The sequence below is a fragment of the Somniosus microcephalus genome, chromosome 11 (genome assembly GCF_052327205.1).
Source record: "Somniosus microcephalus isolate GS21.2 chromosome 11, FLI_Smic_1.0, whole genome shotgun sequence".
Classification (NCBI taxonomy): domain Eukaryota; kingdom Metazoa; phylum Chordata; class Chondrichthyes; order Squaliformes; family Somniosidae; genus Somniosus; species Somniosus microcephalus.
Window position 1 is genome coordinate 234282689 of NC_140997.1, and position 26169 is coordinate 234308857.

Sequence of the window (26169 nt, forward strand, 5' to 3'; positions counted from 1 at the left end):
TTCAGTGTGTGTGTGAACTTTAACCTTTTTGTGCGTTTGTTGGTAAAACAGTGCGAGGAGAAGCAGAGAGTGTGGTGTGATCGTTGTGGCTGCTTTACTCCCCGGGTCACTGAATGGCGGGAGAGGTTTGTTCAGTAAATATCCACGTGTGAAGTACGTCTACTTGTATTATTAATCCCTCCGTGTCCTCGCCCCTCCCTATCTCTGTAACCTCCTCCAGCCCCACAACCCTCCGAGATCTCTGCGCTCCTCCAATTCTGGCCTCTTGAACATCCCCGATTTCCATCGCTCTACCATTGGCGGCCGTGCCTTCAGCTGCCTGGGCCCCGAGCTCTGGAATTCCCTCCCTAAACCTCTCCGCCTCTCTCTCCTCCTTTAAACCTACGTCTTTGACCAAGCTTTTGGTCATCTGTCCTAATATCTCATGTGGCGCGGTGTCAAATTTTGTTTGATAATCGCTGCTGTGAAACACCCTGGGACGTTTTTCTACGTTAAAGGCGCTGGATAAATACGTCGTCGTCGTTATTGTGAGAGTGCCGTTTTCTACTTAAATTAGTGCACGAGGTTCAAAAGGTGTCGCCCGTAGACTCACTGGGCCAGAGAGAAAGACGTCAAGTCCAGTAGGGGAATAAAGTGTGGCGGAAGTGAGGCATAGAAGTGGAGGGTTAATCTTTTATTAAATCAAACGAAAATACTTTATTTAGTTCAGCCCAAGCTGAACACTCCTCTTAAAAAAAAAGAAGGCAGACGACAGCCCTTCGCATCGTAACTTTGAAGAATGTTCTATAAAAACAATATTCTCTCAATCAACTGAAAGTTATAATCACGTGTTGAAGTTCAGTCCATAGTTGTTGAGTTTGGCTGGATTTAAACGACTCTTAGTGGAGGAGCCACAAGAACAACACCATCACCCCGGACAAACAGCATCGGGATATTTCTCTTGGTGGACTGGGGGAGAGAAAGAAAAAGAAGATTGAGGATAAAACATTTAAAAGAAAAAGTTGAGCGATCCTTTTGTTGACGGATTATTTGCAGGAGCGGGGGCTGCTTGCCAGGTGCTAGTTATCCACCCGCCCCATACACAGGACATTTAAAGCCATGGATTCCGCTGGTTTAACAGTGCCGTGGGTGGCACTGGTCGGGAGAGTTTGATCAGCAAACCCAAATGCAGACCTCGACCACTAGGGGTCCTAGGTGAGCTACAGAAATCCCAATTCAAAACGGAGGTTAGTGGTACTTGTAACATGGAGACACTTGCAATGTTCCCTTTAAGCTGCGTGGCCACGCAGCCGGCTCACCGGATTTTAAATGGAAAAACTGTGTGCGCGTGGAAATTTGAATGGGCCACGCGGCCACAAAATAAATTAGAGGGAACATTGGCCTCTTGTATTCCACCTCTCTCTCATCTGTGGCATACTAGACTTGCTGTTCCCCAGGCTTCATTCATTGCCTACCTCACCGAGTTGGGAATCAGTGCGGTTCAGTCTCCTCTTCATCAAAAGGCGGCAACAGACTGCTATTAGTTGAGCACATCCCAAGCTTGCAAACGGCAAGCGGAAGCGCCCGTTAGAACTGCCCTCCAAGGGGTAACTGCACAGAATCACAGGTGCGGACCCGAGTCCATTATTGTGTGGTGGGCCAGAGAGTGGCACTCAGGCGAGATGCTGGTAGAGATTGTGGCCCTCAGCAAAGGGTTACTGAGCAACACTAACACACAGGCAACTTTGGGACCCTGCAGCTACGAACGTCAAGACTTGAGAGGCTTCTTGCAAGCTGGAATGCTTGACTTGCTTTAGCTGCTGCTTTGTGTTGAACACACTGTGCCTTTAAACAAACAGTGTGCCAGCACAGTGACATCAGGGAATTAAAGGGAAGGGGCTCAAAGAACTGGTGAACTGTACAATGCAACCAGAGGGAATGACAACCCTCTGAGGGGTTAACACGGCTCCTTGCACTGACTGGGACGCCGATGAACCCAGGAACATAAGAAATTGGAGTAGGTCATTCGGCCCCTCGAGCCTCCTCCGCCATTCAATAAGATCATGGCTGATCTTCGACCTCAACTCCACTTTCCCGCCCGATCTCCATATCCATCGATTCCTCTAGAGCCCAAAAATCAATCAAACTCGGCCTTGAATATACTCAACGACTCAGCATCCACAGCCCTCTGGGGCAGAGGATTCCAAAGATTCACCGCCCTCTGAGTGAAGAAATTCCTCCTCATCTCAGTCTTAAATGGCCGACCCCTTATCCTGAGACTGTGACCCCTCGTTCTAGACTCTCCAGCCAGGGGGAAACAACCTCTCAGCATCTACCCTGTCAAGCCCTCTATTAATCTTATACCTTTCAATGATAAATGTATAAACATATTGTCTCTACATACAGGCAATACGGAGTCACACCAGTCTAGCACCCATAGAATCATAGAATAGTTACAGCACAGAAGGAGGCCATTCGGCCCGTCGAGCCCGTGCCGGCTCTCTGCAAGAGCACTTCAGCCAGTCCCACTCCCCCGCCCTTTCCCCGTAGTCCTGCAATTTTTTTTCCTTCAGGTACTTATCCAACTCCCTTTTGAAAGCCACGATTGAGTCTGCCTCCACCACCCTCTCAGGCAGTGAATTCCGGATCCTAACCACTCGCTGCGTAAAAAGTTTTTCCTCATGTCGCCTTTGGTTCTTCTGCCAATCACCTTAAATCTGTGTCCTCTGGTTCTCGACCCTTCCACCAATGGGAACAGTTTCTCTCTCTCTACTCTGTCCAGACCCCTCATGATTTTGAACACCTCGATCAAATCTCCTCTCAATCTTCTCTGCTCTAAGGAGAACAACCCCAGCTTCTCCAGTCTATCCACGTAACTGAAGCCCCTCATCCCTGGAACCATTCCAGTAAATCTTTTCTGCACCCTCTCTAAGGCCTTCAAATCCTTCCTAAAGTGCGGTGCCCAGAATTGGACACAATACTCCAGTTGAGGCAGAACCAGTGTTTCATCAAGGCTCACCATAACTTCCTTGCTTTTGTACTCTATGCCTCTATTCATGAAGCCCAGGATCCCGTGTGCTTTTTAACCCCTTTCTCAACCTGCCCTGCCACCTTCAATGATTTGTGCACATATACCCCCAGGTCTTTCCGTTCCTGCACCCCCCCCCCAGGTGCCCTGTTCCCAGGCCTTCGCTGATGCTGGTGTTCAATCAACAGCTGGTTGAGGCACGAGCGAAGTGATGACTGTATTATCCCCCCCCCCCCCCCCCACCTACCCACCACCTGGGAAGGGGTCAGGTAGCAATTTGGCATCTTCCATATTAGTGCAGCAGAGATTGGGTACATAGTGTTGTGGGGAGGGGGTAGAAAAACACGCTGTCCAACTCTCTGAAGTCACACGCTGAAGTCCCAACATCCCATGATTGAAGGTAGAATTCTTTTCAACTAGCATGAAATTATAAACACAAGGGGGAAAGGGGAGAAGAGAGGCAGGCACTTACTTTATAAATCTCCTCATACGTTTCCTCATCAATTTCTACAGTTGTAACAGTTTCTTCGACATCTCCCAAAATCATGTTCAAATGCTGATCATAGGCCTGTGTTTACAACGAGAACACGCGTTACACTGCAGGCAGACTCGAAACCTCAGAAGTCAGAAAAAAAACAACGGCCCGTAATTTGCAGTCAGCGGTGAAGCAAAGGCGCTCGCCGCTGGCCCGGCAGAAAGCTTCCCGCAAAGATCGCACCATCTCTGTGGCGACAAGTTTGGCTTTTTCGATGTGCAGCCGAGGTCAGTGCAGTGCAGTGGGGAATACCTAACACAAGCTGCTGTGGCGGCAACAAGGGGGTGCAGGCGCACCTTTTATTCTGATTTTTTTTTAAATATTATAGAGCGCAAAACAAAGATTGGGGCTCTCACATGGGGAAAAGGTAAGCTTTTAAAAAATATATATTTTTAAGTTTTTAAAATTGTAATTTTTATTAAAATGCAGAAATTTGACACTTCACAAAATTAAAATGAGTTTTTCAGGACTGTGACCTTTGTTTAGCAGTCAATACGCTGTTAAAATCCAAGTTACACCTAATCCAACAAGGTCTAACTTTTAACGGGGTATGGAACAGTGATATTAACATAGAAGATAGGAGGAGTCGGCCATTCGGCCCCTCGAGCCTGCTCCGCCATTCAATGAGATCATGGCTGATCATCCAAATTCAGTACCCGGTCCCTGCTTTCTCCCCATATCCCTTTAGCCTTAAGAAATATATCCAACTCCTTCTTGAATATATTTAATGAATTGGCCTCGACTGCCCTCTGTGGTAGAGAATTCCACAGGTTCACCACTCTCTGGGTGAAGAAATTCCTCCTCATCTCAGTCCTAAATGGCCGACCCCTTATTCTGAGACTGTGACTCCTGGTTCTGGACTCCCCAGCCAGGGGAAACATCCTCTCAGCATCTACCCTGTCAAGCCCTGTAAGAATTTTGTATGTTTCAATGAGATCACCTCTCATTCTTCTAAACTTCAGAGAGTATAGGCCCATTCTACACAATCTCTCCTCATAGGACAATCCCCCCACCCCAGGAACCAATCTCGTGAACCTTTGTTGCACTCCCTCTATGGCAAGTATATCCTTCCTTAGGTAAGGAGACCAAAACTGTCCACAATACTCCAGGTGTGGTCTCACCGGGGCCCTATATAATTGCAGTAAGACATCGTTACTCTTATACTATGGCTGGGTGGGGGGGGGGGTGCAAAGCGCAGCCAGTATCGGAGCAGCGAATGACTGACCGCAACCTCAGGATTCCCACGTTAGGATGCACGTGCGCTAAATCCTGAAGTTGTGGTCAGTTTCAAAGGGGTAATAACGGCGAACGCTGTTCGCTCGCTGTTACTACCCACCGCAAATTCAGGGCCATTGACAGCAATTTGTACAGAGCTACATTACTTAATTAGAAATCGTATGTCTGCACACACTTGTGAACTTACTCTATTATAAATTCCATTGCTCACATTTCGAATGGGAACTTCCTATGTAAACCTGTCACGCTGCAATCACACCCTCCTGCTGGGGAACATCCTGCAGCGCCACCACTAGCAGGAGGCTGCAATTACAGCATGAAAACTTTACATTATAAATACGGACATGGGAACTGCCAATGGAAATATGTACAAATAATGGACAGAATGCAGAATTGTGCAGTCAGTCTGGTCCAATTATCCCCTGCCCGGTTTCACCTGAAGACTGCACTTGGGCCTGACTCCTGATGTGCAACACCACGGGAGGTCAATTAATAATTAATAACCACCTCCTGACTCCCCAAATCCTTTCCACCATCTACAAGGCACAAGTCAGGAGTGTGATGGAATACTCTCCACTTGCCTGGATGAGTGCAGCTCCAACAACACTCAAGAAGCTCAACACCATCCAGGACAAAGCAGCCCGCTTGATTGGCACCCCATCCACCATCTTAAACATTCACTCCCTCCACCACCGGCGCACCGTGGCTGCAGTGTGTACCATCTACAAGATGCACTGCAGCAACTCACCAAGGCTTCTTCAACAGCACCTCCCAAACCCTCGACCTCTTCCACCTAGAAGGACAAGGGCAGCAGGCGCATGGGAACACCACCACCTCCAAGTTCCCCTCCGAGTCAAACACCATCCTGACTTGGAAATATATCGGCCGATCCTTCATCGTCGCTGGGTCAAAATCCTGGAACTCCCTCCCTAACAGCACTGTGAGAATACCTTCACCACACGGACTGCAGCGGTTCAAGGCGGCGGCTCACCACCACCTTCTCGAGGGCAACTAGGGATGGGCAATAAATGCTGGCCTTGCCAGCGACGCCCACATCCCATAAACAAATAAAAAAAATAGCTTCCTGGGGAGAACAGAATAAGCTGGGTTTACATACAACGACATCTTTCCATGAAACAGCGTTGTCCCCTTTCTCGTAACAGAACTACAGCGCAGGAGGGTGCTATTTGACCCATTTTGCAATTGCTAGCTCGCCACTGGATATCGACTATAATCCTACTCTGCTGCTCTTCCCCTCCAACCTTTTCCTTTAACTGTTTATCGGGATCATTTTGCATGCGATTAGCTTGACTTAACAGCAACTTGCAGTAATAAATCCCATATTCTAACAGCCCTTTGCGCAAAAAGCTTCCTTCGACTAGCACCCTTAACATAACAGTCCAACTTTACGTCTTTTCTTTTTAAGTTTAGTTTTTCTGAATTTTAAATACATAAAGTAAGATCCACAGGTATCAGCCGTGGCTCTGTGGGTAGCATTATCACCGCTGGGTCACAAGGCTGTGGGTTCAAGTCCCACTCCAGAGATTTCAGCCCATAATGTAGGCGGACACTCCAGTGCGGTACTGAGGGAGCGCTGCACTGTCGGAGGGGCGCTACTGAGGGAGCGCCGCACTGTCGGAGGGGCAGTACTGAGGGAGCGCCGCACTGTCGGAGGGGCAGTACTGAGGGAGCGCCGCACTGTCGGAGGGGCAGTACTGAGGTAGCGCCGCACTGTCGGAGGGGCAGTACTGAGGGAGCGCCGCACTGTCGGAGGGGCAGTACTGAGGGAGCGCCGCACTGTCGGAGGGGCAGTACTGAGGGAGCGCCGCACTGTCGGAGGGGCAGTACTGAGGGAGCGCCGCACTGTCGGAGGGGCAGTACTGAGGGAGCGCCGCACTGTCAGAGGGGCAGTACTGAGGGAGCGCTGCACTGTCGGAGGGGCAGTACTGAGGGAGCGCTGCACTGTCGGAGGGGCAGTACTGAGGGAGCGCCGCACTGTCGGAGGGGCAGTACTGAGGGAGTGCCGCACTGTCGGAGGGGCAGTACTGAGGGAGCGCCGCAGTGTCGGAGGGGCAGTACTGAGGGAGCGCCGCAGTGTCGGAGGGGCAGTACCGAGAGAGCGCCGCAGTGTCGGAGGGGCAGTACCGAGAGAGCGCCGCACTGTCGGAGGGGCAGTACTGAGGGAGCACTGCACTGGTGGAGGGGCACATCCCTTGATTCCCCTAGAGTCCAAAAATCTATCAAACTCAGCCTTGAATATACTCATGGTGTGGAGATGCCGGTGTTGGATTGGGGTGGACAAATGTAAGAAGTCACACAACACCAGGTTATAGTCCAACAGTTTTATTTGAAATCACAAGCTTTCGGAGCGCTGCTCCTTCGTCAGATGAAGTGGAGAGATGCATAAAGACACAGCTTATATAGTCAGAGAATAATGCCAGATGATTACAGGTAATCTTTCTAACTGCCATTTATCACAACTCGGCAGAGAGATAATCACAGTAATCAAAGGTGTGAATGGTGTCCAAACAGGTCAGTCAGGAAAACATTACATCAAAGAACAATGAGGTGGGGTCACAAGGGGTCAAATGTTGCAGATGCTGGGGTCTGTATGAAAAACAAAAAACAGACAAAAAAACATTTTTTTTTGCTGGAAATCACAGCAGGTCTGGCCGCATCTGTGGAGAGAGAACAAGCCAATGACGACTCGAGTCTGGATGACCCTACGTCAGGTGGGGTTACATGTAGCGTGACACGAACCTAAGATCCCGGTTGAGGCCGTCCTCATGAGCGCAGAACTTGGCTATCAGTTTCTGCTCTACGATTTTGCGTTGTCGTGTGTCTCGATGGCCGCCTTGGAGAATGCTTACCCGAAGATCGGAGGCTGAATGTCCTTGACTGCTGAAGTGTTCCCCGACTGGGAGGGAACACTCCTGCCTGGCGATTGTTGCACGGTGTCCGTTCATCCATTGTCGCAGTGTCTGCATGGTCTCGCCGATGTACCATGCTCCGGGGCATCCTTTCCTGCAACGTATGAGGTAGACAACGTTGGCCGAGTCACATGAGTATGTACCATGTACCTGGTGGGTGGTGTCCTCACGTGTGATGATGGTATCTGTGTTGACGATCTGGCATGTCTTGCAGAGGTTGCCGTGGCAGGGTTGTGTGGTGTCGTGGTCGCTGTTCTCCTGAAAGCTGGGTAATTTGCTGCGAACGATGGTCTGTTTGAGGTTAGGTGGCTGTTTGAAGGCGAGTAGTGGAGGCGTGGGGATGGCCTTAGCGAGCTGTTCGTCGTCATCGATGACATGTTGAAGGCTGCGAAGAACATGGCGTAGTTTCTCCGCTCCAGGGAAGTACTGGACGACGAAGGTTACTCTGTTGGTTGTGTCCCATGTTTGTCTTCTGAGGAGGTCTGCGCGATTTTTTGCTGTGGCCCATTGGAACTGTTGATTGACGAGTCGAGCGTCATATCCCGTTCTTACGAGGGCGTCTTTCAGTGTCTGTAGGTGTCCATCGCGTTCCTCCTCGTCTGAGCAGATCCTGTGTATTCGCAGGGCTTGTCCATAGGGGATGGCTTCTTTAACGTGGTTAGGGTGGAAGCTGGAGAAGTGGAGCATCCTGAGGTTGTCCGTGGGCTTGCAGTAGAGTGAAGTGCTGAGGTGTCCGTCTTTGATGGAGATTTGTGTGTCCAAGAATGAAACCGATTCTGAGGAGTAGTCCATGGCGAGTTTGATGGTGGGATGGAACTTGTTGATGTTATCGTGTAGTCTTTTCAGTGATTCTTCGCCGTGGGTCCATAGGAAGAAAATGTCGATGTATCTGGTGTATAACGTTGGTTGGAGGTCCTGTGCAGCGAAGAAATCTTGCTCGAATTTGTGCATGAAGATGTTGGCGTATTGGGGTGCGAATTTGGTCCCCATGGCTGTTCCGTGTGTTTGGGTAAAGAACTGGTTGTCGAAGGTGAAGACATTGTGGTCAAGGATGAAGTGGATGAGTTGTAGGATGGCGTCTGGAGATTGGCTGTTGTTGGTGTTGAGTACTGAGGCTGTCGCAGCAATGCCGTCATCGTGGGGGATACTGGTGTAGAGTGCCGAGACGTCCATCGTGACGAGGAGTGTTCCTGGTTCAACTGGTCCGTGGGTGCCGAGTTTCTGTAAGAAGTCTGTAGTGTCGCGGCAGAAGCTGGGGGTTCCCTGTACGATGGGTTTCAGGATGCCCTCGACGTATCCAGAGAGGTTCTCACACAGGGTTCCGTTGCCTGATACGATAGGACGTCCGCGCAACAATCGCCAGGCAGGAGTGTTCCCTCCCAGTCGGGGAACACTTCAGCAGTCAAGGACATTCAGCCTCCGATCTTCAGGTAAGCATTCTCCAAGGCAGCCTTCGAGACACACGACAACGCAAAATCGTAGAGCAGAAACTGATAGCCAATTTCCGCACTCATGAGGACGGCCTCAACCGGGATCTTGGGTTCATGTCACGCTACATGTAACCCCACCTGACGTAGGGTCATCCAGACTCGAGTCGTCGTTGGCTTGTTCTCTCTGCACAGATGCGGCCGGACCTGCTGCGATTTCCAGCAAAAAAAATGTTTTTTTGTCTGCTTTTTGTTTTTCATACAGACCCCAGCATCTGCAACATTTGATCCCTTGTGACCCCACCTCATTGTTCTTTGATGTAATGTTTTCCTGACTGACCTGTTTGGACACCATTCACACCTTTGATTGCTGTGATTATCTCTCTGCCGAGGTGTGATAAATGGCAGTTAGAAAGATTACCTGTAATCATCTGGCATTATTCTCTGACTATATAAACTGTGTCTTTATGCATCTCTTCACTTCACCTGATGAAGGAACAGCGCTCCGAAAGCTTGTGATTTCAAATAAAACTGTTGGACTATAACCTGGTGTTGTGTGACTTCTTACATTTGAATATACTCAAAGACTCAGCAACCACAGCACTTTGGGGTAGAGAATTCCAAAGATTCACAACCGAGTGAAGAAATTCCTCCTCATCTCAGTCTTAAATGGCCGACCCCTTATCCTGAGACTGTGACCCCTGGTTCTAGACTCTCCAGCCAGGGGGAAACAGCCCCTCAGCATCTACCCTGGCAATCCCCCTCAGAATCCTATATGTTTCAATGAGATCACCTCTCATTCTGTTAAACTCCAGAGTATCGACCCAAGCTTCTCAATCTCTCGCAGTCAGTGTAACTTTGCAGTCACTGCCTCCTACTCCACGTGCAATTCAATATTCTAGTACGAGAGATAACTGCATATTTTTTTCTAAGTGTTAGTGTTGTCCTGTGAGCTGAGACAGTTTTCTTTCTGAATGTATCATTTTCTGAAAAGGCTTCAACAAAACCAACCCACAGGAAATGGCAGTAAAATTAAATGAGCTTATGGCATCCAACGCACAGCACCCCCCCCCCCCCCCTCCACCCCAGTCATAAATCAGGGAAACTGATTCAGTGACCAAGTCACGTGGGACTCTAGGGTTCCTAACCAGAGTTTTGGGCAATTACATTGTTTTCCCATCCAAATGGAAAACTTGTGACTTAGCTTATAACAGGCAGGAGGTTACTATTTCCAATAAATCAGGGCTGCTGATTTACGGAAACAAATCAAACTTTTGTTACGAGCTTCCAGGCTTTTTAAACTGATGGTTTGGGACAGCAATTTGCAATTGCGCCCGTTTCTATAATGGAAAATCAGTGAGCCTGATTCAGGTGACCCCGTCTGACAGACACCGATACCCCAGAAGGGGGTATCAGCATGGACTAATGCATTCTACTTTTAAAAGCTTCTGCCGATTTGGTATTTTAGCAAATAATCATAGAAACACACAGCACGGAGGACGGCCATTCGGCCCATTGTGCCTGTGCCGGCTCTTTGGTCGAGCTCTCCAATAGGTCCCACTCCCCCCTGCTCTTTCCCCAGAGCCCTGTAAATGAGTTCTTTTTAAGTATTTATCCAATTCCCTTCTGAAAGTTATTACTGAATCTGTTTCACCGCCCTTTCAGGCAGCACGTTCCAGATCATAATTCGTTGAATAGAAAAAAATTCTCCTCAACTCCCACCTGGCTTTTTTGCCAATTATTTTAAATCTGTGTCCTCTGGTTACTGATCCTCCCGTCAGTGGAAACAGTTTCTTATTTACTCTATCAAAACCCTTCATAGTTTTGAACACCTCTATTAAATCTCCCCTTAACCTTCTCTGCTCTGTCAATGTAACTGAAGTCTCACATCCCTGGTACCATTTGAGTAAATCTCATCTGCACACTGGAGATTTAAAATATCAAACTGCACACAAACCAGGAACAGTGCTGCCGATTCCAGGCGCTCAGCAGATGTTACACATCCTCTCGAGGTATAATCAAATGCTGGAATTACACAGGAGGTTGACCTGGGTCCACCTGACACATTGACCCGCAGTTTCAGATGCTGCTGGACCTGCTTTGCATTCCCGGTATTTGTTTATTTTTCAGCATTTAAATCTCCACATCCTCTCGCGGGTCAGGCCGGCCATGGGCTTTGCCGCAGGTCAAGTCAGGTGTGACAGCTTTAATCCAGCTAGACGCAAGCCCCGCTTAACCATTCACAGGCGGGAACTTTTATATAGTTTAAAAACAGATCGAAACAACAGGGCCATTATACATTCTCGGGATGTGGGCATCACTGGCAAGGCCAGCATTTATTGCCCATCCCTAGCTGCCCAGAGAAGGTGGTGGTGGGCCTTCACCTTGAACAACTGAGGGTCTCGCTCGGCCAATTCAGAGGGCGGTTAAGAGTCAACCAGGTTGGTGTGGGACTGGAGTCACCTATAGGCCCAGAGCGGGTGAGGACGGCAGGTTTCCTTCCCTGAAGGACATTAGTGACCCAGTTAGGTTTTTACGACAATCCGACAGCCTCAGGGTCACTGTTACTGAGACCAGCTTTTTATTTCCAGATTTTTAAAAAATCAAATTCAAATTCTCAACCTGCCATGGTGACATTTGAACTCATGCTCTGGATTAGTCCAGTAACTTAACTACCACAATCCTGCACAGTAATAGAACCAGAGGGGAGATGAGGAGAATGTTTTTACGCAGCGAGTTGTTGTGATCGGGAACGCGCTGCCTGAAAGGGCGGTGGAAGCAGATTCAATAGTAACTTTCAGAAGGGAATTGGAGAAATACTTGATGGGGAAAGATTTGCAGGGTTTGGCAGGGGGGAGCGGGACTAATTGGAGAGCTCGTTCAAAGAGCCGGCACAAGCACGATGGGCCGAATGGCCTCTGTCTATGCTGTATGATTCCAACGATTAAGAATACGACACCGAAATAATCCAACCGGCTACTCACGTGTAGTCTTCCCCGAAGCTCTCGGTCGTTTCTCATTTTCACATAAATCCGCTCGTCCAGACTAAGCCTGATCAGGTCGAGAGGCTCCTCAACGGTGTTGGTAGTTTGCGGCTAACATGGAAGGCGCAGAAAGCAGAGGCTTAGCACAAGAGAAACATTCGCAGGGACATATTTTATTGCCGTGTTGTCACTGGGATTTCAGTAATGTGCTGTTCATGGCAAATCAGGTTATGCACTGTTTTATACCACAAATACCACATAATGCACAAAGCAACAACTTGCATTTATATAGCGCCTTTAACGTAGAAAAACATCCTAAGCCGCTTCAGAGATGCGTAACCCAAGAATCAAAGGAGGAGCGATTAGGAAAGCTGACTAAAAGCTTGGTTAAAGAGGTGGGTTTTAAAGAGGAGAGGAGTGGAGAGGTTTAGGCAGGGAGGGAATTCCAGAGCGTAGGACCCAGACGGCTGAAGGCACGGCCACCAATAGTGGGGCGAACGGAGCGGAGGATGCACAAGAGGCCAGAGTTGGAGGAACGCGGAGCCCCTGAAAGGTTGTAGGGCCGGGGAAGGTTACAGAGATAGGGAGCGGTGAGACTGTGAAGGGACTGAAACACGAAGATGAGAATTTTTAAAACTAAGTGATGTAAGAAAACTACTAGGCACTTGGTCGAAGCGTTAAGCAAAGTTTTAATCAACTGTTTTACAACATGGAGGTCTAGTTGTGTCCTTCACTAGTTCCTGTTAAGAATGTCCTGCGCAAGCTGGGCCCGTGCCCGAGTATTTATCCTCTCCCTGGACAGCGCCACCCACAGGCCGCTCAGCATTATTTCATAAGTCTTTCTTTCATGAACGACTGAGTCATGTCACTAAGTGTTGGTGGACCGGAAGGCAACGTAGGTCAGCAAGCACAAGATGATGAATGAACAGGACTTGCTGCAGGATGCGATGGGATGGGATAGGAGTCACAGAAATGTATGGAGGGCGAGAGGTTGGCCAGGAGAGCAGTGGAATAGTTGAGTCTGGAGGTGATGAAGATGTGGAAGAGGGTTGTAAGCCGTTGCTGAGGCAGGGTCGGGAGACGTTAGAGGTGGAAGGATGAGAGGGTACGGGGTTCAAAAACTCAGCGTGAGGTCAAATAGGACACCAAAGCTGTGAACAATGTTCCCTGTAAGCTCCGTGATCGCTCCAGGGGTCCCGCGCAGCTGGCTTTTCAATAGAAAAAACACGCATGCGCGGTATTTTGAATGGGCCGGAAAAAAATGACAAGGAACGTTGGTTGCGAAGAGTCTGGTTCAACCTGAGATATTGGCCAGGGAGGGGGATGGAAGCGGTGGGGAGGGGACGGAGTTTGTGGCGGGGGATGATGATGACGGCGACGGTTTTGGTCTTCCCTACGTTTAACTGGAGGAAATTGGGGCTCATCCAGGACTGGATATGGGACAAGCAGTCCGACAACAGAGAGCCATCGGAGGGGTTGAGAGAGCGGAGAGAGGTAGAGCTGCAACCAGCGTACATGAGGTGAATTAAGAGCATCGTACAGAGAAATATATTGCACATTTAATGTACTGGCTTACATGCAACTTTCGCAATGCTAACATACTGAGTAACAATATTTGGATATTTAAACATCTTGTGATCAAGATTGATGAGCTGCTTAGATTCACTGGAAACATTTAAGTCAAAGTATTGACTGCAGAACACAGCTGGTATGCAAACTCTGCGGTAAAGCAAATAATATTCACATTACGTAACTGAAGAAGTCTGGTTAATCCAAGTTTTTTCCTGCACTGCCCACTTAGTGACAATACAGCTGGGACAGCGTCAGGTCCCAACGAGCCCAAACTGGACTCAAACTGGTTGCTGGACTCAGGCTGGCTCAGGATTAAGGCGTGTGCAAGTGATTAATTAAGCACTGGTTCATTAGGTGACCAAACAAATATATTCAAAGCATCAAGCGCTGGATTCACTTTTTAAATAAAGTCCCAGAGAGGCTGCTGCCATCTACAAATTGAGATTTTATTCCACGTTTATGAGAAATGCAAATAAAATTTCACAAAGAAAAGACTTGCATTTCTATAGCGCCTTTCACAACCACTGAACGTGGCAAAGCGCTTCACAGCCAATGAGGTACTTTTGAAGTGTGGTCACTGTTGTAATGTAGGAAACGCGGCAGCCAATTTGCGCACAGCAAGCTCCCACAAACAGCAATGTGATGACCAGATCATCTGTTTTTTAATGATGTTGATTGAGGGATAAATATTGGCCAGATATAGTGCCTTTTACATCCACCGGAGAGGGCAGACGGGGCCTCGATTTAACGTCTCATCCGAAAGACGGCACCTCCGACAGTGCAGCTCTCCCTCAGTACTGCAGCGACAGTGCAGCGCTCCCTCAGTACCGACCCTCCGACAGTGCAGCGCTCCCTCAGTACTGCCCCTCCGACAGTGCGGCGCTCCCGCAGTACTGCCCCTCCGACAGTGCGGCGCTCCCGCAGTACTGCCCCTCCGACAGTGCGGCACTCCCTCAGTACTGCCCCTCCGACAGTGCAGCGCTCCCTCAGTACTGCCCCTCCGACAGTGCAGCGCTCCCTCAGTACTGCCCCTCCGACAGTGCATCAGTACTGCCCCTCCGACAGTGCAGCGCTCCCTCAGTACTGCCCCTCCGACAGTGCAGCGCTCCCTCAGTACTGCCCCTCCGACAGTGCGGCACTCCCTCAGTACTGCCCCTCCGACAGTGCGGCACTCCCTCAGTACTGCCCCTCCGACAGTGCAGCGCTCCCTCAGTACTGCCCCTCCGACAGTGCGGCACTCCCTCAGTACTGCACTGGGAGTGTCAGCCTGGATTTTTGTGCAAAAGTCTCTGGAGAGAAACAAATGGCATGTTCAGTATTCTCTCTACCCCACGCAAAGGATTCTAAAGTGGAAAGTTTCCTCCTGACAGCGAGATGCGCTGCTCCATGCGAGACTGAGCCAGTCTAGGAAGGCAACAGGTTTGATCTGTGGTCCTTGCAGAGTGAGCTGCCCGTCGCCTGGTTAGCAGCAAGGGTAATACAATTGGTCACAGGGCCCTGCACTGGGGAGAGGCCAGTGGGAGTAAGGAAGCAAGAGAACGTTAGAACATAAGAAACAGGAGCAGGAGTCGGCCATTCGGCCCCTCGAGCCTGCTCCGCCATTCAATAAGATCATGGCTGATCTTCGACCTCAACTCCACTTTCCTGTCCGATCCCCATATCCCTCGATTCCCCGAGTCCAAAAATCTATCAATCTCAACGACTAAGCATCCACAGCCCTCTGAGTGAAGAAATTCCTCCTCATCTCAGTCTTAAATGGCCGACCCCTTATCCTGAGACTGTGACCCCTAGTTCTAGACTCTCCAGCCAGGGGGAAACAACCTCTCAGCATCTACCCTGTCAATCCCCCTCAGAATTTTATATGTTTCAATGAGATCACCTCTCATTCTTCTAAACTCCAGCCCAATCTACTCAATCTCTCCTCATAGGACAACCCTCTCATCCCAGGAGTCAATCTAGAGGCTATTTAGCCACAGCTCCCACTCCCACCAAGTGATTCCCACTGGAAAGCGTGTGTTTGGATATTCAGCAAGAGCAGTCAGGCTTGGCTGTGATCCCAATCCACCCCCTTCCTCAAACTCAATTGCCTACCAAGGTCCAAGGCTCACACTTGGAAGAACTGAACTGAGGTCGAGGGGCTGCCAGTAACCCAAGCTCGAGTCACAGCACCTTCAGGGAGAAAATGGGGGGAGAGAGGGAAGGAAAGAGAGACAGGAGGAGACCTTTTTTGACATGAAGCTGCTTCACTGGCTGTTATGCCACTTGGAATCTAAGAGTACTAGGTAGGGGTGTGAGGTACCGTCTCCACTTTGGGGAAAGCAGCTGGGCTGGGCTTACCCACTGTCCCATCAGTTCAGAATTTTAAACACTTTGAGCGTATCAGCCTGAAATCTGCGTCAGTCTAATAAGTTGCGGGTTCAAGTCCCACTCCAGAGACTTGAGCACAAAAATCTAGGCTGACACTCCAGTGCAGTACGGAGGGAGCACGGCACTGTCAGAGGTGCTGTCTTTCAGATGAGGCATTAAACCGAGGCCCTGTCTGTCCTCCCAGGTGGACGTAAAAGATCCCGTGGCACTATTTCGAAGATGATCAGGGGAGTTATCCCGTGTCCTGGGGCCAATATTTATCCCTCAACCAACATAACAAAAACAGATTATCTGGTCATTATCACACAGCTGTTTGTGGGAGCTTGCTGTGCGCAAATTGGCTGCCGTGTTTCCTACATTACAACAGTGACTACACTTCAAAAGTTCTTCATTGGCTGTAAAGCGCTTCGAGACATCCGGTGGTCGTGAAAGGCGCTGTAAATGCAAGTCTTTCTTTCAATCAACATCACTAAAAAAAAGATGATCTGGTCATTATCATAGAAACATAGAAACTAGGAGCAGGAGTAGGCCATTCGGCCCTTCGAGCCTGCTCCGCCATTCAACGAGATCATGGCTGATCATCCAAACCCTAGCACCCGGTCCCTACACCGACAGCCATCCCACCCAAGCCGTAACCCCACGTATTTAATCCCCCCCTAACACTAAGGGCCAATTTTTTTATCATGGCCAATCAACCTAACCCGCACATCTTTGGACTGTGGGAGGAAACCGGAGCACCCGGGAGGAAACCCACGCAAACACAGGGAGAATGTGCAAACTCCACACAGACAGTCACCCGAGGCCGGATTTGAACCCGGGTCCCTGGCGCTGTGAGGCAACAGTGCTAACCACTATGCCACCGTGCTGCCACATTACATTATCACATTGCTGTTTGTGGGAGCTTACTGTGTGCAAATTGGCGGCCGCATTTCCTACATTACAACAGTGACTACATTTCCAAAGCCTGGCTGTAAAGCGCTTTGGGACATCCCGTGGTCATGAAAGGCGCTATATAAATGCAAGTCCTTCTTTAATAAAAAAAAGCCCCAATTTAAGTCTTTCTTCATATTAACAGCTGGCCTAGAATTTGTTTCACGGTGGAGTATGATCAAGGAAGACACGAGTCTTAAAGAAAATGAAATGGTTTCTCTTCCTATTGCTGTTGGTGGGCTGCTGCTACCAAGTTTGCCTAGATAACAGTTACTTAACTCCAAGAGTTTGAGACCATGTGATAAATAAAGTGCGATATAAATGAAGTCAGCGGATACCCAGGGACTCTGTTGGTGCATGAAGGAGAGAGATACCCTACCCTAGAAACAGTCGAGAGAGAGAATTATAGATCACCATAGCAAGTCAGTTTGTTCAAGTGACCAGTTTCAAGACCTTGGGACTGAAACTAGGAGTCCTGCCAATAGGCTGCTCAACAAGGACATTGCAACCTATGTGAAAGGATGTTGATGTACGTATGTTGTAGAGAAATGTAAACTTGTGTGCGTAAGAATCGGCCGAAGGACTATGCATTGACTGGAGACTACCATTTCAGGCAAGGTCATTTCCAGTTTGATAAGGAGAAAATGGTGTACAGGAAACTTTGTGATATCCGGCACCGACGGGTTGCCGATCTATCAAAACTGCCGGACATACAAAGTTAATGTTGAAGCATACGGAGGTTTTCATCTCCGTATCTGACAACAAACACTGTTGCTTAGCAACAGCTTCTAAAGAGGCAGCTGCAAGCGTCTCTAGCTGAAGCTGTTGCTATAGCTACAGGCCTTGCAGTGACTGACTGGGGGAAAAAAAGAACGAGAACTAAAAAAACTTATAGAAAACGGCTCCTGATTTTTGCCGTTAGATCGAGTATTCCAGACATACAACCTCCGGATAAACCAAAGTTTCCTGTATAAAAAAGCTTGTGTGTTAAGTTTTAGAAGAGAGAATCCTACAAGAATGAGTGCATGCCTACTGACAAAACTCCGCTTGTAAATTGTTATACTCTGAAGAAATTACACTCCGCTTTAGTGATTGTAACCATAAGATTGAGTTTGTTACTGCTCAAGTGAACGGAAGCTAGTTTAAAACACTCTGCTATATCTTTGTAACATGCTGGTGGGTGCTTATAGAATCACCATGTGTTGGTCTGACATTTCAGTCTGTAGCACCACCAAGTGGCAACGTATTAAAAAAATATATATATACACGCGATACCAGGGTATTCACTATATTGTATTATAAAACCCATTTACAGATTACCTCGTGTCATTTCAACTGATGTGATGTCATATGTGAACCAGTCAATACCATTACTGCCCGGGAAGCACTAAATATAGAAGTGACCTCCCATCCAGATCAATGTAACGTTTGGTAACTGAGACCACTGCAAATACAAAGGAAATGAATGCGCGTGCGGGGTCAGTCATGCAACACAGTTCCTGGCGATGGAACAGGCAAAGCTTAATAATTGAAAGTCACCTGTACTGCATTTGAGAAGTGACTGGCAAGTCGCTCTGAAAGATGACACCACAGATCCTTCACATTGACTTGGTGATCCTCCGCACTCCAGAAGTAAGGAAAGACTTGCATTTCTATAGCGCCTTACACGACCACCGGATGTCCCAAAGTGCTTTACAGCCAATGAAGTACTTTTGAAGTGTAGCCACTGTTCTAATGCAGGAAACACAGCAGCCAATTTGCGCACAGCAAGGTCCCACAGCAGCAATGTGATAATGACCGGATAGTTCTCCCCGGTGTCCTGGGGCCAATATTTATCCCTCAACCAACATTACTGAAACAAATTATCTGGTCATTATCACATTGCTGTTTGTGGGAGCTTGCTGTGCACAAATTGGCTGCTGCGTTTCCTACATTACAACAGTGACTGCACTTCAAAAATTTCTTCATTGCAAGCGCTTCATCCTAAAAACGCTTTGGGAGGTCCGGTGGTCGTGAAAGGCGCTATAGAAATGCAAGTCTGTCTTTCTTTGCGTGAAGCAATTTCTCCCAATTTCTCCTTTAGTACTTTTGCCAAATATTTTAAAGTTTATGACCTCTGGCTACCTAACTACTTGCCAGAGGAAACAGACTTCCTTGTTCTTGTATTCAATGTCTCTATTTACCAAGCTTTCTTAACCGCCTTCTCGATTTGCATCACTTCACACTTAGCGGCATTAAATTGCATCTGCCACGTGTCTGCCCATTTCACCGGTATCCTCCTGAAGACTGCTACTATCCTGCTCACTATTTACTACGTTGCCAAGTTTTGTATCATCCACAAGCTTTGAAATTGTACTCCCTACACCCAAGTTCAGGTCATTTATATAGAATCACAGAATAGTACAGCACAGGAGGAGGCCATTCGGCCCATCGAGTCTGCGCCGGCTCTTTCGAAGAGCAATCCAGTCAGTCCCACTCCCCCGCTCTTTCCCCATATCCCTGCAATTTTTTCTCCTTCAAGTATTTATCCAATTCCCTTTTGAAGGCTACTATTGAATCTGTTTCCACCGCCCTATCAGGCAGTGCATTCCAGATCCTAACCAGCCGTTGAGTAAAAAGGTTTTCCTCATGTCGCCTCTGGTTCTTTTGCCAATCACCTTAAATCTGTGTCCTCTGGTTATCGACCCTTCAGCCATTGGAAACAGTTTCTCTTTATTTACGCCACCTAAACCCTTCATGATTTTAAACACTTAACTCCTCATCAGAAAGAAAAGCGAGAACCTTTTTGAGTGTAGACCCTTCACAAGAAAGTAATACCGACCCCTAGGGACCTCACTGCATACTTCTCTCCAGTCAGAAGACCATCCACTACTCTCTGTCTCCCATCCCTCAAACAATTACGTACCCAAGTTACCACCGTCCCGTTAATCCCATGTGCTTCTATTTTCCGAATAAGTCTGTAATGTGATACTTTATCAAATGGCTTTTGAAAATCCATATATACACATCTACTGCATTACCTTCATTAACATAAACATCGAAAAATAGGAGTAGGCCCTTCGAGCCTGCTCCGCCATTCAATATGATCATGGCTGATCCTCTATCTCAATACCATATTCCCGCTCTCTCCCCATACCCCTTGATGCCTTTTGTGTCTAGAAATCTATCTATCTCCTTCTTAAATACATTCAGTGACTTGGCCTCCACAGCCTTCTGTGGTAGAGAATTCCACAGGTTCACCACCCTCTGAGTGAAGAAATTTCTCCTCATCTCAGTCCTAATTGTCCTACCCCGTATCCTGAGACTGTGACCCCTCGTTCTAGACCCCCCAGCCAGGGGAAACATCCTCCTGGCATCCAGTCTGTCTAGCCCTGTCAGAATTTTATACGCTTCAATGAGATCCCCTCATTTTTCTAAACCCTAGTGAATACAGGCCTAGTCAACCCAATCTCTCGTCATACAACAGTCCTGCCATCCCAGGAATCGGTCTGGTGAACCTTCGCTGCACTCCCTCTATGGCAAGTATATCCTTTCTTGGGTAAGGAGACCAAAACTGCACACAGTACTCCAGGTGTGGTCTCACCAAGGCCCTGTATAACTGTAGTAAGACATCCTTGCTCCTGTACTCAAATCCTCTTGCAATGAAGGCCAACATACCATTTGCCTTCCTCACTGTTTGCAGCACCTGCATGTTTACTTTCAGTGACTGGTGTACAAGGACACCCAGGTCCCTTTGTACATCAACATTTCCCAATCTATCACCATTTAAATAATACTCGACCTTTCTGTTTTTCCTACCGAAGTGGATAACTTCACATTTATCCACATTATACTGCATCTGCCATGTATTTGCCCACTCACTCAACTTGTCTAAATCGCCTTGAAGCCTCTTTGCATCCTCCTCACAACTCACAATCCCACCTAGTTTCTCTGTTACTTCATCAAAGAACTCAATCAGCTTAGTCAGACACAATTTTCCTTTAACAAATCCGTGCTGGCTGTCCCTTATCAACCCATCCTTCTCCAAGTGAGAATTAATTTTGTTCTTGACAATGGTCTCCCACCACTGACGGTTAGTCTATATCTTTATACTTGTTCTCAAAATGGGAGCTGCCTTTCTCACTGGTAAACACAGTAGAAACTCATTAATATTAATGGGCCAGAACTTCGGGTCCCAACGCGCGAGTACGCGCTGGGTACTCGTGCGTAGGCCCAGCGAAAGTGCCGGTTTTGTGCATGCACTGCGCATGCGCGGGAAACCGGAACTTCCATTCCCAGAGAGGCAGCGCGTACGCCTGGAACTTCTGTTTTTTTTTGCAGGTTTCTCCGGGAGGGTAAGTCTCCAGGAGTTACACTTTTAAAAAGCAGTCACAAATACTTTAAAGATAGATAAGTTTATTTTTAGCCCCATTAGAAATTTAAATTATTGATTAAAATAGTTATCTTATGTAATTTATAGTTATTTTAAAAATGCGATTTAAAAAAAAATGTATTTGAAGTTTTAGTGATGTTTTGGGGCGGAATTGTATTCATAGATTTGACAGCTCTTCCTGTCAAATCTATGAATAGATTCCCTGCTACCATTGGCTCTCCATGGCCCACGTGATCCCAGGGGACGTATCGAACTAACTGCGCCCCTGGGATACGCAAGCACTGCGCGCTGGCAGTTGGAGGAGGCCCAGGATCGGAATCCCACGGGGGCCCACAGCTCAACGGCCAGCGCACTAGGTAAGTGCAGGTCGGGGGCTTGCACCCGCGGGAAGCCCCCGACCCGAATTTCTGGGCCATAAAGTTGTATATACGGTGAAAGAGTTGCAGAGCGTGTGCGTACCCAAGTGTCATACAGACTCAGGTGATGTGCCCCAACAGGCACCTTGGGGCATTTTACTGCATTAAAGGCACTACAGATTGAGCGCCCCGAATCCGGCAACCTTGGGACAGAGGCCGAGAGGGTTTCCGTGTTTTTCCGGACTTCGGAACGGGTTTCTGATGTCCGAAGTCCGGAAGTATCGCAACCTGGGCCTCGGGCGTTTCTGGACTTCGGACATCAGAAACACGTTCGAGTCCAGAAATGCCTGGGCCCGGGTTGTGGTTTGATAGGCTGTCCAGATTCCCGAACATTTTACAGATTCGGGACGACCCTGCTACCAATCGTCCCGGAGTCTGGATTCTGGGACATTCTGGATTCCAGAACTCCGGATTTTGGACGCTCAACCTGTATATAAATGCAAATGATTGTTGTCGGGGGACTAAATACCAAGAGTCCCAGCTTTAGAACGGAAAGCAACTTTTCCTCTTCCTTCCATGTGCTACAATAATGTGATTGAAAGCAGCAAAGCAAATCTGGAACCTGAGTGCAGACCCAGATTACAAATAGGCGACTTTGTTCAAAGAGCCTGAAGTGACAGACCTGACTGCCCCCCTCTCTCAAGCCCAGGGAGCAACTTATGAAAAGTGGCTAAATAATGGAACCATCGCACCTCTCGAACAATGTAAAGGAAATGCAATTAATTCAAATTTATTTAATCTCAGCTGCAAGAATGTGCCCCGTCCTTCATGTGTCCATGTGTGTGTGTGTCTGTGTTCACCGTGTCTCACCCCCTCTCTCTATCTCACTCTCTCTATCCCTGTGTCTCTCCCCCGCTCTCTCTATCCGTGTCTCTCTCTCTCTCTCTCTATCCCCTTCTCTCAACTCATTCCCCCTCTAACTATCCCCTCTTCTATCGCACTCTCGATTTCTCCCTCTCCTCTCCCCCACCCTCTCCCTCGGTCTGTCTTCCCCCTCTCCCTACCTCTGACCCCCTCCCACTCCCCCCCCACCTCTGACCCCCTCCCACTCTCCACTCTCTCTCCACCCACCACCCCCCCCCACCTCTGACCCCCTCCCACTCTCCACTCTCTCTCCACCCACCACCCCCCCCACCTCTGACCCCCTCCCACTCTCCACTCTCTCTCCACCCACCCACCCCCCCCACTATCTCTCTCTCCCCCTCTCTATTTCTCACTCTCACCTGGGTCACCTGTCTCCGCCCTGCAACTCTGTCGCCTCTCCCTCCCTCTCTTTCTCTCCCTCCCTATCTCTCCCCCCCCCCGTCTGTCCCTCTATCTATCTCCCTCCCTCCGTCCGTCCGTCTCGCCATCCCGATTCAAAGCCCTCCCCCTCTCTATCCATCGCCCTCTCCCTCCCTCTCACTCCAGCTCTCCACCTCCCGCTCACTCTCCCGCCCTCACTCAACCGCCGTCCCCTCTCCCCATCTTTCTCTCTTCTCCCTGTCCCTCTTTCACCTCCCACCTTCTCCCCTCTCTCTCCCCCCCTCTTCTCCCCCCCCTCTCTCCTCCCCCCCTCTTCTCCCCCCCCGTCCTTCCTCCTTCTCCCCTTCCTCCTCCCTTTCCTTCACCCTTCCTCCGTCTCCCCTTCCTCCATCTCCCCTTCCTCCTCCTCCTCTCCCTCCTTCTCCCCCCTCCCTCACACTTCTCCCTCTCAATCCCTCCCCCCCCCCCACCCCCACCCAAACATAGAAGATAGGAGGAGTAGGCCATTCGGCCCCTCGAGCCTGCTCCGCCATTTAATGAGATCATGGCTGATCATCCAAACTCAGTACCCGGTCCCTGCCTTCTCCCCATACCCCTTGATCCCTTTAGCCTTAAGAAATATATCTAACTCCTTCTTGAATATATTTAATGAATTGGCCTCAACTGCCTTCTGTGGTAGAGAATTCCACATGTTCACCACTCTCTGGGTGAAGAAATTCCTCCTCATTTCTGTCCTAAATGGCTTACCCCTTATCCTTAGACTGTGACCCCTGGTTCTGGACTCCCCGACGATCGGGAACGTCCTTCCTGCATCTAGTCTGTCTAGTCCTGCTAGAATTTTATAAGTTTCAATGAGAGCCCCTCTCATTCTTCTAAACTCCAGCGAGTATAAGCCCAATCGACCCAATCACTCCTCATACGTCATTCCTGCCATCCCAGGTATCAGTCTGGTGAATCTTCGCTGAACTCCCTCCATGGCAAGAACATCCTTCCTCAGATAAGGCGACCAAAACTGCACACAATACTCAAGGTGTGGTCTCACCAAGACCCTGTACAACTGCAGCAAGACATCCTTGTTCCTGTACTCGAACCCTCTCGCTACGAAGGCCAACATACCATTTGCCTTCTTAACCGCCTGCTGCACCTGCATGCTTACCTTCAGCGACTGGTGCACAAGGACACCCAGGTCTCGTTGCACTTCCCCTTCTCCCAATCTATTGCCGTTCAGATAATAATCTACCTTCCTGTTTTTCCACCAAAGTGGATAACCTCGCATTTATCCACATTATACTGCATCTGCTATGCATCTGCCCAATCACCCAACCTGTCCAAATCATACTGGAGTTTCTCGGCATCCTCCTCACAGCACACACGCTCACCCAGCTTTGTGTCGTCTGCAAACTTGGAGATATTACATCTAGTTCCCTCGTCTAGACCATTAATATATATTGTGAATAGCTGGGGTCCTAGGACCGATCCCTGCGGTACCCCACTAGTTACTGCCTGCCACTCGGTAAAAGACCCGTTTATTCCAACTCTTTCTGTCTGCCTACTAGTTCTCTATCCAAGTCAGTACCTTGCCCCCAATCCCATGTGCCTTAACTTTACACGCTAATTTCTTATGCGGGACCTTATCGAAAGCCTTCTGAAAGTCCAAATACACCACATCCACTGGTTCTCCCTTATCTATTCTACCAGTTACGTCCTCAAAAAATTCCAGTAGATTAGTCAAGCACGATTTACCTTTTGTAAATCCATGTTGACTTTGTCCGATCCAGTCACTGCTTTCCAAGTGCTCTGCTATTACATCTTTTACAATGGACTCTAGCATTTTCCCCACCACCGATGTCAGGCTTACCGGTCTACAATTCCCCGTTTTCTCTCTACCACCTCTTTTGAATAGTGGGGTAACATTAGCTACCCTCCAATCCATGGGAACTGTTCCAGAGTCTATAGAATTTTGGAAGCTGACCAGCAATGCATCTACTATTTCTAGGGCCACTTCCTTAAGTACCCTAGGATGTAGATTATCAGGCCCTGGGGATTTATCGGCCTTCAATCCCGTCAATTTCCCTAACACCATTTCCCTACAAATACTGATTTCATTCAGTTCCTCCCTGTCATTAGACCCTATGTTCCCCGACATCTCTAGGAGGTTATTTGTGTCCTCCTTCGTGAAGACAGAACCAAAGAATGTATTTAATTGGTCTGCCATTTCTTTGTTTCCCATTATAAATTCCCCTGATTCTGACACCAAGGGACCTATGCTTGACTTCACCAATCTTTTCTTCTCTTCACATATCTATAAAAGCTTTTACAGTCAGTTTTTATGTGCGCTGCAAGCTTATTCTCAAATACTCTATTTTCCCCTTCTTAATTAATCCCTTTGTCCTCCTTTGCTGAATCCTAAACTGCTCCCAATCCTCAGGTTTGCTGCTTTTTCTGGCCAATTTATATGTCCTCTCCTTGGATCTTATGCTATCCCTAATTTCCCTTGTTAGCCACGGTTGAGTCACTTTTTTTGTTTTATTTTTATGCCAGTGATGAACAAATTCCTTCCCTCCTCCTCCCTTTCCTCTCCTCCTCCCTCCCCTCCTTCCTTCCTCTCCCCTCCTTCTCTCCTCCCTTCCCTCCTTCTCCTCCCCTCCTTCTCCCTCCTCTCCCCTCCTTCTCCCTCCTCTCCCCTCCTTCTCCCTCTCCTTCCTCCTCTTCTCCCTCCTCTCCTTTCCCCTCCTTCTCCCTCCTCTTCTCCTTTCTCCTTTCTCCTCCCTTCCCTCCTTCTCCTCCCTCCTCTCCTCCTCCCTTCCCTCCTTCTCCTCCTCCCTTCCTTCCTTCTCCTCACCCTCCCTCTCCTTTCCCTCCTCTATCCCTCTATTTCTCTCTCACACTCTCACCTGCTCCGCCTCCTCCGCCATTTTCTCTCTGGGCTCTCCGCGCATGCGCCGCCTGCTCCCGGGGTGTTGAGGTGAAGCAGCGGCTCTCGGGGTTTCCCGGTCTCTCGGTGTCTCAGGGTGAAGCGGCGGGCGCGGCGCGGCTATAACCGGGCGGAGCGGGGGGTTGCTGAACTCTGCTTGTGATTATTGGCTGTGCCGGAGCAGCCGGGCCGCGGCGGTGGCCATGGAAACGCGGGTCCTCCCGGCGCGGCGCC

At 48.8% G+C, this 26169-nt stretch overlaps 1 protein-coding gene across 2 annotated transcripts; it reads right to left on the bottom strand.

Moving 5' to 3' along the window:
• Positions 1 to 658: 658 nt before the first annotated feature.
• Positions 659 to 26161, bottom strand: lsm3 (LSM3 homolog, U6 small nuclear RNA and mRNA degradation associated). Of its 2 annotated transcripts, none has more exons than XM_086002141.1 (4): positions 25916 to 26161; positions 12120 to 12230; positions 3480 to 3575; positions 659 to 948 (listed from the first exon to the last, which is right to left on the bottom strand). In XM_086002141.1, exons 1-4 carry the CDS (start codon positions 25958 to 25960, stop codon positions 868 to 870), a joined length of 333 nt encoding a protein of 110 aa, XP_085858267.1. In that variant the 5' UTR covers positions 25961 to 26161; the 3' UTR covers positions 659 to 867. The 2 variants fall into 2 exon arrangements, with proteins under 2 accessions (XP_085858267.1, XP_085858268.1); XM_086002142.1 differs by lacking the exon at positions 25916 to 26161 and adding an exon at positions 24765 to 24794.
• Positions 26162 to 26169: the final 8 nt, after the last annotated feature.